We start from the raw sequence: 13,855 nt of genomic DNA on the forward strand, positions 1-13,855 counted from the left end.
AGAATAAGAAATTCTGAGACGCTTCCATTCCATCAAGAATTATTAAATATATTTGAAGAAGCAAGTGAGAAGAGACACTAAATAACTACCTATCCATACTAAATAGCCATTTGGTTTTAAGTGGTAAGAGTACTGGATCTTTCTAATGATACAAAATCCGATGTTAACATTTTTGGAGGTTAAACCCAGGACCTTGCACATACTAGGCAAGTACTCCGTCATGGAACCACATCCACAGCCCGTTATATTTTGTGGAGGTGGGGACTGAACCCAGGGCCATACTCGGCATATATCCCTGACCAAGGCAACATTAAGATTCCTTGTATCTTAGCTGTAGTGTGCTAAGATTTATTTGACTTTGTGTAATGGCACTTTAATCACTCAAAAAGCTGAATCTGCACACTTTTCCTGGTGTGGAAAACTCCAAAGAGCAGTACTAATTCATTTCAGTTATGAGAAACCTTAACCTCCTTAAAAATACTCAGGGGACACACTTATACTCTCTCTTGTTACCACAGGACCAAGATCAGAGAGAAACTGTTCACAAACAGAAAAAAATCCCAAGCTGTTAAATTCTTTTCTGTTAAGCAACAATAAAGTCTGAAATATGCTGAAATAAATGGTTTTAGCCTAATTTTCACCAGATGGATTGAGAAATATTTCCATTTCTCTATGACAGAATATAATTCAGGTTTTCTCAAGTATGCTCAAAGAAAATTAGATGATGGTATTTGTCATAAGTTTTGGTTGATCTGGATGTGGATGAAAAAGGAGATCAGGACAATGTTTACTATCATCTTTTCCTTCTGTAACTGATTAGGACCCATGTTTACATGGAACAAATGAAGGTAAAATAGATATTTTCTAAATCAGTTATACTGGTGGTATTTTAGTGCAAAGCTAGTAACGTAACACATACGGTTTCTTTCCTTCCCTTCCCTCCCCCCTCTCTCTTTTTCTTGGTGGTAATGAGGATTGAATCTCAGGGTCTGCACACTGAGTTATATTCCCACACCATATTTTATTTGCAGGTAAGTTCTTGTTACATTGCTAAATTCCCCAGGCTGGGCTCCAACTTGCAATCTTCCTGAGTCAGCCCACTAGAGTGCTGAGATTATAGGAGAATGCCACAATGACTGGCAGTTTCTCTTCCCTGTAAGATTTTTTTTTCCAGGCTGGCCTTGAAGTTGGTATGTGGCCCAGGCTGGCCTCGAACTTGTGCCTATCCTCCTGCCTCAGCCTCCTGAGTGGTGGGACTACAAGTACATACCATCATTCTTTGTAAGATTAAAACCCAAAGTACCCCTGAAACCAACATGTACCAAGACAGTTAAAAATGGGAAAAAACCTCAACTATGAGCCTACGGCATGTATATTATTTTGGTAGCATTTATGTTCATGTAAGTTTTTTTAAAGTTGAAGAAATTTTTCCAACAAATATAGATGGTGTAAACTCAGAGCAAAAGACTTTTATTGAATTAGACCATTAAATTTATTTTTTTTGGAGTGGTGGAAATTGAATCTTGAACTCACACCTTATACATACTGTACAAATGTTCTTAACACTAAGTTACATCCCTAGCTCTAAACTTTTTAGTATTTCAGAACAAGCCAATTTATTTTCTTATTTCAAAAGATATGCCTACTTTATATGTTTAAAAATAAAGAAATGAACTTAGTTTTCATTAAAATGTCAATTTTAAGCCAGATGTGATGGTACATGCCTGTAATCCCAGCACTTTAGGGGATAAGGCAGGAAGATTCAAATTTGAGTCCAACCTGGCCAATGTAGTCAGATTTGTCTTAAAACTTAGCCCCCACCCCTCAAAAAATTGATTTTAACTTGTATTGAGTTCAAGTTAAAGATCTAACATCTTTTCATTTTAAAGGTTGAAAAAAAATGTATTGTAGCACACATAAAACTCAAATATTTATTAAGAACAAAAATAATACATAAGGGTAACCTAATTTCTGGGCCCCCTTCTGTCCCTCTTAAGACAGTTTTCTATCTCTCAACAAATTTTTTCTATTCTTAACCTCCATTGTTCCTAAGATTCATTCCTTAATTTCAGAGAACATGAACTTCACATTTTGGACATCTAGCAGGTTGGGAGTTTCTTTCCCCTATATCACCACCATGAACTGTAATGTGACCATGAACCAGAATAAATCTCTCCTTTAAAAAAAAAAAAATACAAAATACCAGCATATTTCATCTGAGTTTCTATCACTGAGCTCATAAAAGTCTTCTACAGAAGAAAAATAAAAAGGCTGATAATAACTATTATGAATACAGATATTTACATTTCTAACAAGAGTTTATGTATACAGGATTCAAGAGTTTAACTATCAACTTTAAATAGAGATGTGGGTTACTCTGAATCATCTCTCAGTCCAATTATACCCTAAATAATTACAGTTACCTTTAATTCTTCTATGGACTGGTAGTCATTGTTCTTGATCTTTTCTTTCATGGTACTAAAATCCATTGGGTGTTTAATGATCATGGAGTAGCCAGGAGCAATAAAATCAGTCACAGGAAATGAAAAGAAAGCACTTGGGTCTTTTCTGTGAAGATACACAAAAGACAGTGTCACATTTTATTTCTACTACAAATAAATCTACTGGCTTAGCCGAAGTCAGAAGAAAACCTTCAGATGTAGAAAGAATTTGTAGTATATTAACATGTTTTTCACTGAAAACTCAAAAATGATTTTCAAAACTAGTAACTATTTAGTAATAAGGTTAAGATATTTTATTTTAAGGTATTTAACTAGTTGTACCCTTGAAACAGAAACTTTAATAAAATATGCAGCCTAATTAACACACCTTTTACATAGGAAAAAGAAGAAGTAAAATAAATAACCTAGATGATCTGACCAATTTTAGGCTTTGGGAGATCAGTACTGTGCATGTATAGACATATATATATATATATATATATATATATATATACATATATACACACACACACACACATATATGTATTTCTTATCAACTATCAGGGAAAAGGCGGAATAACTATGAATGCACATCTGCAATCCTCTATTACTTTTGTAATTAATAGGCTTGTACTCTTGATCAATCAATGGATATAAATCCTATCATGTGTACACAAGAGTACCTAAAACACTGACATTAAAAAAGGTCCTCTTAATATCCCCAAATTAAACGAAACAGTCACTGTGCTCTCTTTTACAGTTGTCCACTCTCACTCTATCTCACTCTTTCCTTACCTTTAAATGGTCTACGCTTGCTCTGCACAGCATATTTCTTTTCCTACCTTTAATAAATGTTAAAAAATTCCAATCAGGTGAGGTTGGGAAGACTCACCCTAGATCAGTGGCAGCAAACGTATGGTATACATGCCGCAGCCAGCTGTTACTTATCATTGAAATTTCGCCCTTACTACCCTAGACTCATCAAACTAGAATCTCTTAAGAAAGGAAGGTAAACTCCAGGTGTTGCTATTTCTGTAGCTGAGTACTGGTTTGATATCTGGCATTTACTCTTTCCAGTATTGTCAGAGTTGAGAATCAGTCTCTATATCACTATGTCATTAGAATCATTTTTTTCCCCTATGAAAATCATACCAAAGCTTTCTTTTTCCAAATAATAACAACAAAAATGGTCTTTTAAAAAACAGCAAAATCTTTAAAACATGTTTATCATGTTGCCTGGCCCAGTGGTAGATAACTGACATACTATTTATGTAATCCTCACAAAAGCCATCAAGGATCCTTATTCTTACAAATACTGAGGCTTGGAGAGGGTGAAAGTAATTTTTCTTGGTTATAAACGTAATAAAAGATAAGAGTTGGAATCTGAATTCAGGGCTATGTAAATCTGTCTTTTTTTTCATTTAAGGATGGTTAAACAGCAAGACTGAAAAACAGCAGTATTAAGCAAAAATATCTCGTCTGACTTAACTGCAAAATATGAGCCATCCATAGTAGTTTCTATGAAAAAGTCTTCATCTATGGGTGACCTTTTAAAACTACCTTCCAGAGAGAATTATTTAGACTCCCTAAATTCAGTCTTTTTAATACAGTCCCACCTCATTTTGGCAAAAAATGGTATTAACAAACTTGATTAATTACATTTTTCAGTAAGTTTGGCTCTCAGTCTCAAAGATGAAGCATAATCCAACAGCTCACGCCAGGCCAAAGAATGTGTGTCTGGGTTCTATATAATTCCCAAAATGTTGTGAACAATGCTACTGTCTTTGGATACTTCAAGTTTATTTCCTTTATGGGTGACATTACTAAACTCCATTCTGGTCTTACGTTACCAAAAATAAAACTAAGAGCCAACCATAACATTTTGTAGTTATACCTTCTAGTTGAGATAGAATAAATACTCAGTATTTACTTGTTCATTCCTTTGGGACAACGAATGAATGTCATTTTTTTCAACTACTTTGAACACCGTAAAAAAAGAGGCCAGCAACTTCTGATCTTAATTGCAAAGCTGAATATGTGTTGGAGAGTACAGACTACTCTAGAGACTACCTTAAAAATATTTAGGGTATTTCACATTAAGATATAAATACAATACAATGAGGCGAAAGCCTACTATTAGAACGCATGCCTGATTATGAATCTTCTGAAGACAGTATGTTTCTGAGTTGAATATTCACATTCTGAGTAAAGAGAAGTATCAAAATCAATGTTTTATTAAAGACTGATGTGCTTTTTTTCTCTTTTTAAGAGCTAAACATTGGTTTAATTCACACATTGAAAGTTTCTAGATCTTTTTTGCCTCCTCAGTTCTGGGAACTGAGCTGTGTCTTATATGCATGAGGCAAGGACTCTACCATTGAGCTACGCCCCAGCCCACATGCAAAGTCTTAAAATGAACTTCTGCATTTAAAAGACAGGAATTCTATTTATGCTATTTTTTTGCAGACTTAGTAACTGGTTAATACTCTCAGCATGCAGATTGCACAAATATACAGAAGGTACTTCCATCTATTAGCAAAGTGGAAATAGCTGTACTGTTATTCCTGGGTTTAAAGTTTTAACATCAGAAATCACTTTAGAAAAAGACAAATTTGCCATTAAGGGTATTATGTAACACTCTTCAAACTGCCAGTTAAAACAAACCAAGTAAGAACATCTAAAAGTCAGCCTCTTAAAGAGTACTTCTATTGCCAGCCAAAATATTTGCCATCCACTTTAAAATCAAGTGCATTTGGATTTAGGCCACAAAATGTGGTTTTAGATAATCAAAATTGGAGAAGTGGTTTGGATTCTTTTAAGGTTACAATTTCAATTTCTACCTTATAAAAATATTGTAAAAATATTTACCTCTGCAATTGTCTCATCAGTTGATTTAAAGCTTCTTGAAGGGGTGTCTGTTCTACTTCTAAAGCAAAGACAGAAAAAGGGTATTTAAAAAAGGAGTACTCAAGAGAGTACTCTTTGGCTTTCATTCTATATGACTTATCTACATCCATCACTGAATATCTCATACAGAAATTCCATTTATTTTAAAAATATGTTGAAGACTGAGAATATCAATTCAAAACTGAAGCTAATGTAAAATTCTTATGCAGTAAGAGAGGAAAACCACTTTTTAAAAAATCCACTACAAGTCTTTTAAAACTGGGCTAAAACCCAGTCACTTCACTAGCTGTAACAACTGCGGTCTCTTCATTCAAAATAGATAATTCAGTTATTCCAACCTTCTTGTTTGGCTAAAGAGCTTGTGAGAGGCTTCTCGGGAGGCAAGTCTAATCTTACAGGGGCGTGACACTGAAAGTCTTTTTCTGTCTCATTCTCCACCCGATCTCGATCTCGCTTTCTTTTATCCTCCTAAATGAAACAAAGGGAGATAATTTAGAAATACTTAAGAATCAGTATCTTTAAATACATGGATCACTTTAATTTCAATGAAAAGAAAATAGTCTTAATAAAGAAATCTTAATGTATTTTTACTGCCATCTACTGGAAAAGGAGAGAATGACATATTCATAAAGAAAAGTACTCTCTGCCAGAAATAACCAATTAGAAAAATGTCACTATTCACGAAAGCAATGTAACATACCTAGGACTAAATATATTAAAAGATGCCCATGATCTTTTAGAAAAAATTATGAAGCATTTTTGAAGGCCACAGAGAAGACCTGAATTAAGGAGCTATACCATGTTCATGAATTAAAAGGCAATTCTCTCTAAAGCAATCAATAAATTCAGTGTAATACCAATTAAAATTGTAAAACCGGATTTTTCATGGAACTTGACAAGCCAACTGTACAGTTCATTTTTTAAAAATAATAATAATAATTTTTTTGCAGTACTGCAGATTGAGCTCATGACCTTGCACCTGCCAGGCAGGTGCTTATGCCACTGAGCTAAATCCCCAGCCCTGTACAGTTTGTTTTGAAGAGTGAATGACTAAGAACAGACCAGTTCTGGGAAACATCACTATAAGATAATGTGACTTACCAGCTAGTAAGTATTTCTGTCAAGTAACAAAGTGGGCTGGACAATGGAATAGACATACAGACCAAAAGAATAGATGAGAGCCCAGACACAGATCCATGCACACAGAAAAATCTTACTGTATTGTAGAGATGACATTATAAAATCAATGAAAAAGGGCAGTGCTGGGACAACTTAAAAAATAAAATGAGATTTCGACCTTGTAATATTCAAAAGTAAATTCTACATAGACTTAAATGTACAGAGCAAAGCTGCAGAACTTCAGATAAAAAGTAAAGAATCTTTGAGACTCAAGTGTAGGGATTTTAAGACACAGAAAGAGTATGTATTAAAGGAAAAATCTGACAAACTTGACATTAAATTTATAAATTCTTGTGCCTCAATGAAACCCATAAGCCAAACTAAAAATGTAGTCATAGACTAAGATAAGTACTCAAAATACACTCATAAAAGTATTCACAAAGATTACATACAGAGCATTTACAAACCCATGTAAAAAGCCAAAGAACATAAAGGAAAATGAGTAAAGGATATATCACAGGTAATTCACAGAAGAAAACTGAAATGTCAAATGTGAAAAGCAGCTCAAGCTCAACAGAATTTAAGGAATTATAAATTTAAAAACTAGAAGACATTTTATATCTCTCTGGCTAGCAAAAATCAAAGTGAAAATGTTAAATTTTAATAAGAATGCAGAGTAACAGGACTCTCATACCTTGCAGATGCAGTAAATAGTTACTGTCATTAGGAAAGTAATTAGCACTACCAAATCTTGCAAGACACACTATTTCGCAGTTATTCTTCTCCATGTATGTATTTCAGAACAGTAGTGGCAAACCTATAGCATGTGTGCCTCAACTGGCTGTTCTTATTGAATGCTCTAGAAGATTTGCCATCATTGCTCTAGAAAACATCATTTCACAATACAATATCCATGGGAACATGTATTAGAATCTTATAACTAGTAAAGTGCTGTTTTAAATAATAAAAAAATTAGGAATAATTCACTGCTTTAATACATATTTACATGGCTAGTAAAAAATTAACTAGAATTTCATTCTGGGTATGTTGAAAATATGAGTAAGTTGGTTATCAATATGGATAACTCAGAAACACAATATAGAGAAAAAGGTACAGAATCATCTGTTAAAAGATCAGTTGTTTAAAGTCTGAAAATGTATAATCATATATTCTTTAGATGTATGCAGAACTAGTAAAAAGTCTAAAAACATGTATGCATGTGACATACACCAAATTCAGAATAGTGGTTCTCTCTAGGGAAAGAGAAGAACGGGATTGTGGAAGAGTACACAGGGCGCTTCATCTGTGTTTTTATATATATATATACACCCTCATTTCTTTAAAAAATAAAATAAATAAACTGATGGCACAATGTTGAGATCTGCTGAAGTTGGATGGCAGGTATCCTTGAGGCAGTTTCATTATTCTCTGTATTTTAACTGTTCTTGTTCTTGACATGGGTTTTACTATGTTACTCAGGTTAGTCTTGAACTTGTGCACTCCAGTAATCCTTCTGCCTCAGTCTCCTGTGTTGTTGGGACTATAGGCACAGTCTCCAAGCCCATCTATTGTACTTCACACATTTTTGAAGTAAAATTGTCCAAAATGCCTATTTTACACTCATGAGAATTGATTCTTAATAGGATCTTATTGACAAAAAGGAAAAAAAAAACAAACCCTCTTTTCTTGGCTTATATCCTACTTTCTATCTAGGAATTTGCCAGAAATGCAAATTCTGAGGTCTCATTCCTTTTCTCAAGCTTCCATGTGCATCAGAATCATTTGCAGGTCTTGCTGAACACATGCTGAGGTCCAGTCCCCAGAAGTACTGACCAAGCAGGTCTGGATATCTGAGAAGGTGCATTTCTAACAAATTTCCAGGCTCTTTGAGAGTTGCTAGTACAGGGATCATACTTTGAGAATCACTAGAGTTTTGCACTGTATCTATGATGGGTGTAAAAAGCTCAGGGGGCACTGTTTTAAACTGTACTCATCATACATTTGATCCCAACTCTCATCACTATATGGGGTTTGGTGTCTGGTTTCTATAGCCTTACCCCGTATTCTGTTGAAATTAATTCTTTGGAAACTCTGTTTCATTTGCCCAGAAAAACTCACTGGAATCTATTGTTGATTGGTAGCTTTAGAACATCTGCTGTATGAGAAAAGACTCCCAGAACTACAGATTCCTCCTCATTAGGTGTGAAATGTGAAGAAAGGGCAGTTTGAAAGGCAACTTTCACTCTGCACTCTACCACGCAGAAAGAACTACAACCAGGAGCCAGTAACAAGAGTCAGCAAACTTCTGTAAATGACCACAGAGTAAATATTTAGGGTTTACAGCCCATAAAGTCTGTCATAATCACTAAACCCTATCGCTGTACATGAAAACAGCCAAATGGCAAATACAAAAATAAATGCATATGGCTGTGTCCCAATAAAGTTGTATTTACCAAACCAATTAGTGTTGGACAGTTTGCTGACCTATGGTTTATAGTTTGCTGACCAATAGTCAGCTTCACCCATGAAATACTGTGACCTTTGGCAATGCATTTACTCTCACCAGACCTCTTTATCACCTATGAGATGCAGATTTAACTGCTTGTCACAGGGAAGTAATAAGTGAGCGCCAAGAAGATGACGCTTAAATGTGGACATGAAATAGAAATGTTGAGGAAGTACCAAAGAATGATATAGTGCTTCTGAACCACCTCTACCTGGTAACTTCATTCACTTGGCCTGGTCTATATAATTATACATGCCCCCCCCCCCCCATTAACCTAGGACCTCTGCACTACATTTCCAGCACTTTTTTCTCTCCCTTCCTGCTCTAGCTTTATTGGAATAGTTTAAAATTACACTTCCTATTTTCTAGGACTTCAGTTGCTTTTTCCGTTTGACTTTTAAAAACTGATTACAGCAAATGAAACAATTAAGTGATAATAGTATACAAAAATAACATCTTGATTTCTGTGAAAATACATTTCTCTGCAATTCCTGAATAGCTCGAAATTATGCTGAGCATCAATGTTTACCCTGGGCTTTAGTCTTTCAAAAACTGTGCTCTAAACCGTTGACATCCCCATTGCTATGTCTACCACCAGTGCTGGGATGAAGGTGTTCAGTCTAGGCGTCTACCTCGAGTTGTCTCGCACAGCCATTAGGGCACATGTTTGTCTTTTTACTTCCACTCAGCTGTATGTTCTATGAGGGCCTTACACAATGTTCCTCGATGTTATTTAACAGCTACTGAGGTAAAAAAATCCAAGGCTGCCACTATGCTAAAATTAAAGTTATTGAAGGAAGTTTATAGACACTTCCAGAATTGTTTTTATCTCCTACATGGGAACATGTTTAAGAAGCCCAGGATGGGCTTGTGGTCTGACAACTCTTCTCACTTGTCAATCCCTATGCAGCAGTGGCGTGGAAAAGCATTATACACAACATCTCTACCAAACTAAACAAACTTTTTTTGTAGTTAAACACAGAAAACTGCTTTTTTTTCTACCCCTTTCCTCCTTTTACATGGCAAGTAAAACTTACTAGCCTGGGAGTAGCTTCTATCTGACAACCTTTGGTCAGTGAAGGGGATTCAGAGAAAATAATATAACCATCAATCAGAAAAAGGAGGATGACAAAGGAAAATAATTAGGCTGCACCCTTAATCGTGCATTCCTGTGCAAGATGCCTTAACTCCTCACAGTGGTAACAGTTGACTTTACTTGTTCTGCTGCTGTTGATGGCTAAGTGACCAATCTCACCACACTTAAACTGATTTCATATGCTTATACTAAAAAGTAAAGTAACATATAGAATGCACTCAGCACAGAAGACAGTAATGTAGTATGTGGTTAATACTAACAGCTACTATTTATAAAATATATATGTAGGTTTTTAGTAATCATAATGGGTATGATCATTTCACATAAAATGATTTTATAAACACACCTATAACTTTTATACATAAGCTTTATCAACTTACACAGAATTTTATCCACTAAACCTCAGTTTTACTAAATTACGCTCTTGTGTATATAGTACTTACTGCTATGAGCACCTTTTCATGAACTGTTATTTTACCTTTCATATACTATGAAAAAATGTGACTTGAAAATGGCAAGGCTGAATCTTACACAGCAAGAATTAACCGAGCAACCAAATTCTCTGCCAACTGCTGAGCAACCAAATATTACAGGAAAAAAAATTCAGTCCACTTTTAAAGGTATGTTATCTAGGTTATGGTTTGGTTAAACCAAGGCATAAGGTACCCTTAATGTTTTAGTTGGCATTAAATACTACTATCCTACAGGAATAAACACTATTGATCCTACTGTACTTACTGGGCCATTATAAACTAATTTAGTCAGGGTCTTTCTACAAAGATGATCACTTATATAAGGCACTTGTGAAAAGTTACAGGGTTTTACATTTGCATGTTTCCCCTGAACAACAACTTCTTTCACCAAATAACAGGGACTACTTAGGAAAAGTCACAGAGTGCTATGCTAAAACACTCCCATACCACTCACTCTCTGCAGTTAAACATTTCCCAGCCTCCCTGCAGCTAAGGTGGACATATGAGTAGGTTCCAGGAATGAAACATAGCAAGAATCATGTATGCCTTTTATAAAAACAGTTTAAAAGGGAAAAGGTATCCTTTATCTTTTTCCTATGGCCTTTGTCTGTCTTGTTGCATGGAACTGAGAGAAGAGTCACCAGCCCCTTAGAATCACACACCCTCCAGCCTTTCCTAGGCCAAAGTGTGTCACATAGCTGACTTGATCACTGACTCCCAAAATCCTTGGAAATCCAATATTCAAAGAGGTATTCTATTCTGAAGATTCTTTCCCTAGACAACAGAAGCAGAAAGAACCCCTCTCTTATGCTCAGTGTGGCCAAGAAAAAAGGGACAACCCAAATAACTTCTGCAGAACCAATGACACCCTGGAATCTAGAAATGTCCCACTGTTCCTAGTCCTCAGTCTTGGGAAACTGGGACTTTGGGCAAAAGTCTTTCATGTTTCATGCACATACCTGCCCTACTCTGTAGGGTGTTACAGACAGATGAAACTGTGGATGTTAATGCACCTTAGTTTGCAATGGCATCAAAATATGAAGGTGGCTAATAATTAGAGATGCAGGAACCTGTCTGGAAGACATCCTTATAAAAACATACTAAAGTGTGTAGTAGGTGAACTATAGCATTATTTAGAAGAAAAAGTAGTACTAACTAAAGTACGGTACATCCATATAGCTGAATACTATGTAGTCAATAAAAAGAATGAGATAATTGATAATGTAAGTGAAGATGGTGTTACATATGGAACTAGCTGCCAGAATTAAAACCAGAAGTGGATAAAAACCCTGGAAAAACTAAAAACTTAGACATAAGAGAAATCAGAATTTCCAGACTGTGAGATGTCAAAAGTGGGGTGACATGCAGGACTGAAAGCAGGGAATTAGACAGTAAGATCTTCAGCACCCTTTCCTTGGTTGGCTCCAGAAATACTGGTGTTAAGGTAAAAGCATCCTATAAAGAGAGGAATTTTCTCTGGAAAACCTGAGACACCCCAAGAAAGTATCTGTAAGGTACAGCACAAGACAGTTAATCAACTCTCTGGTGCTGTATATTTAAAGACAAATAGAAACTAACTGATACTTTTAACATAAAAGAGACCAAACAAATAAGCTGAAGAATTTAGAGAAAATACAGGAGAGAAAATGTAAAAAAATTAGAGGAACAGCTCAGGAATTTAACATCTAAATGGGAGGGGTTCCAGAAGAGAGAAAACAGAAGGAAGCAATTTATTACAGAAATATTTCAAGCAAACATCTCAAAACTGAAGAAATCAGTATCTACTGCCAAGCACAGCACTTAAAACAAAAGGGAAAGATCCTAAAAATTCTAAGAAAAGCTAGGAATAGTGGCATATGCCTACAGTCCCAGCACTCTGTATAAGCAAATAAATCATGAAATAATACTATAAACCTACACTTAGAAATGGAGATAAATAAAAGTTTAGGAAGTAAAACTCCATAACATTGTAGGAGAATGATTTTTAAGCCTTATACTCTTGATTTTAAAAATTACATTCATGAATAACTTATTACCAATAACAATTTAAAAAGCCTAGAGAGACTGTATGAAGAATTAGAGCGAAGCAAAGATTTTTAAAAAGTTATGTGTGCTTTTTTGAAGTATAAGAAAATGCACACATGCTCCAATAATTTAGGAAAGAAAAGGAGTATTTGTATATGTTGTCACAGTTTGACCAAAGACATACAAACTGGGGCAGAAAGGTACAGATACGGAATAGAACACCTGTTGTACTTAACAGAAGAAAACGTACAAAACCAACCTATGGAAAGATTTACCTTCAAGACGCAGTAATTGGCTTCACTAAGTCACTTAGTGACAGGTTAAATCTGACAGGTATAGGCAAGTGCTCTACCACTGAGGTACATCCCCAACCCTTACATTTGGGAGGTACAGATTTCTAAGATAATTCCAATTATATATGTAACCATCACTGGAAGCAAACTGAATTACAATTTTGTTCAGCTTGCAAATCACTCAGCTACTTATTCTTCTCTATCAAATGCGAATGGTTAAGAAAATGCTTATTTTTATTCCTGGTGTTCCTGCAGTCTCTAATCACATCTTCTTTTCACCAGACTCAAACTTTGCCTCAAAAGGCGAGTTATTCAGTATACATTTGGCATTATATTTATTTCAGGGAAGCCTCTGAATGCCAATAGACCCCACTGCGTTTTGAGATGCCTACTTTTGACAAACCCTGAGCACTGCGCATGACGTCTCACTCCCTGGACAGTTAAAAGCATTCTTTGGAGGTGCTCCTGAAAACCAGACGTTCGCTGCTTAGTCGCCCGACGTATAAGCACAACTGCCTAGCAGTATAACGAGTTAAAGACTTGCTGACACTACAGGGGAGTTCGGGTTCCTACTGTCCTGTTCCTCCTTCAAACAAGCCTGACTTCTGCCGGCTTTCCGCGTCTCACCGGACACGAAGAAGACGCAGCCAGCGCAGCAGCACAGGGCTGAGCAATGCAACCACCTTTACCTTGACTCGTCTCCGTTTTCTCCCCTTTTCCTCCCCGGGCACCTGCTTCTCTCCTTTCTTCCTCTTTTTGCGCTTTCTGTCCTTGTGTTTGTCATGATCGTTTTTGTCTTCGAAGAGACTCGAGTCGTGTCCCGAGCTCCCCGTGGACAGCTCGGTGACCTCGTTCCCTCCCACTTTCAGGACCAACTTCAAAGGCTTCTCCACATAGTCTGGAACACAAAGGGGGCGCGGGGTTACAGGGGGTTCTCGCCGGGCACCGCCTCCGCGCCAGGGACGCCGGCCGCGGGCACCTGTTGAGTGACAGAC

General features: G+C 36.2%; 1 protein-coding gene across 1 annotated transcript in view; it reads right to left on the reverse strand.

The window, feature by feature from the left end:
• Brd7 (bromodomain containing 7) overlaps positions 1-13,855 on the reverse strand; it is a gene marked incomplete in the record, with an annotated part of 36,456 nt that overhangs the window by 22,069 nt on the left and 532 nt on the right. The window contains 4 exon segments of the mRNA XM_013516217.1: positions 2,424-2,568; positions 5,310-5,367; positions 5,687-5,816; positions 13,550-13,758. Of these exon segments, the coding sequence (XP_013371671.1) occupies positions 2,424-2,568; positions 5,310-5,367; positions 5,687-5,816; positions 13,550-13,758 (542 nt within the window).

Source organism: Chinchilla lanigera, unplaced genomic scaffold, assembly GCF_000276665.1.
Source record: "Chinchilla lanigera isolate Chin_1 unplaced genomic scaffold, ChiLan1.0 scaffold00032, whole genome shotgun sequence".
Taxonomy (NCBI): domain Eukaryota; kingdom Metazoa; phylum Chordata; class Mammalia; order Rodentia; family Chinchillidae; genus Chinchilla; species Chinchilla lanigera.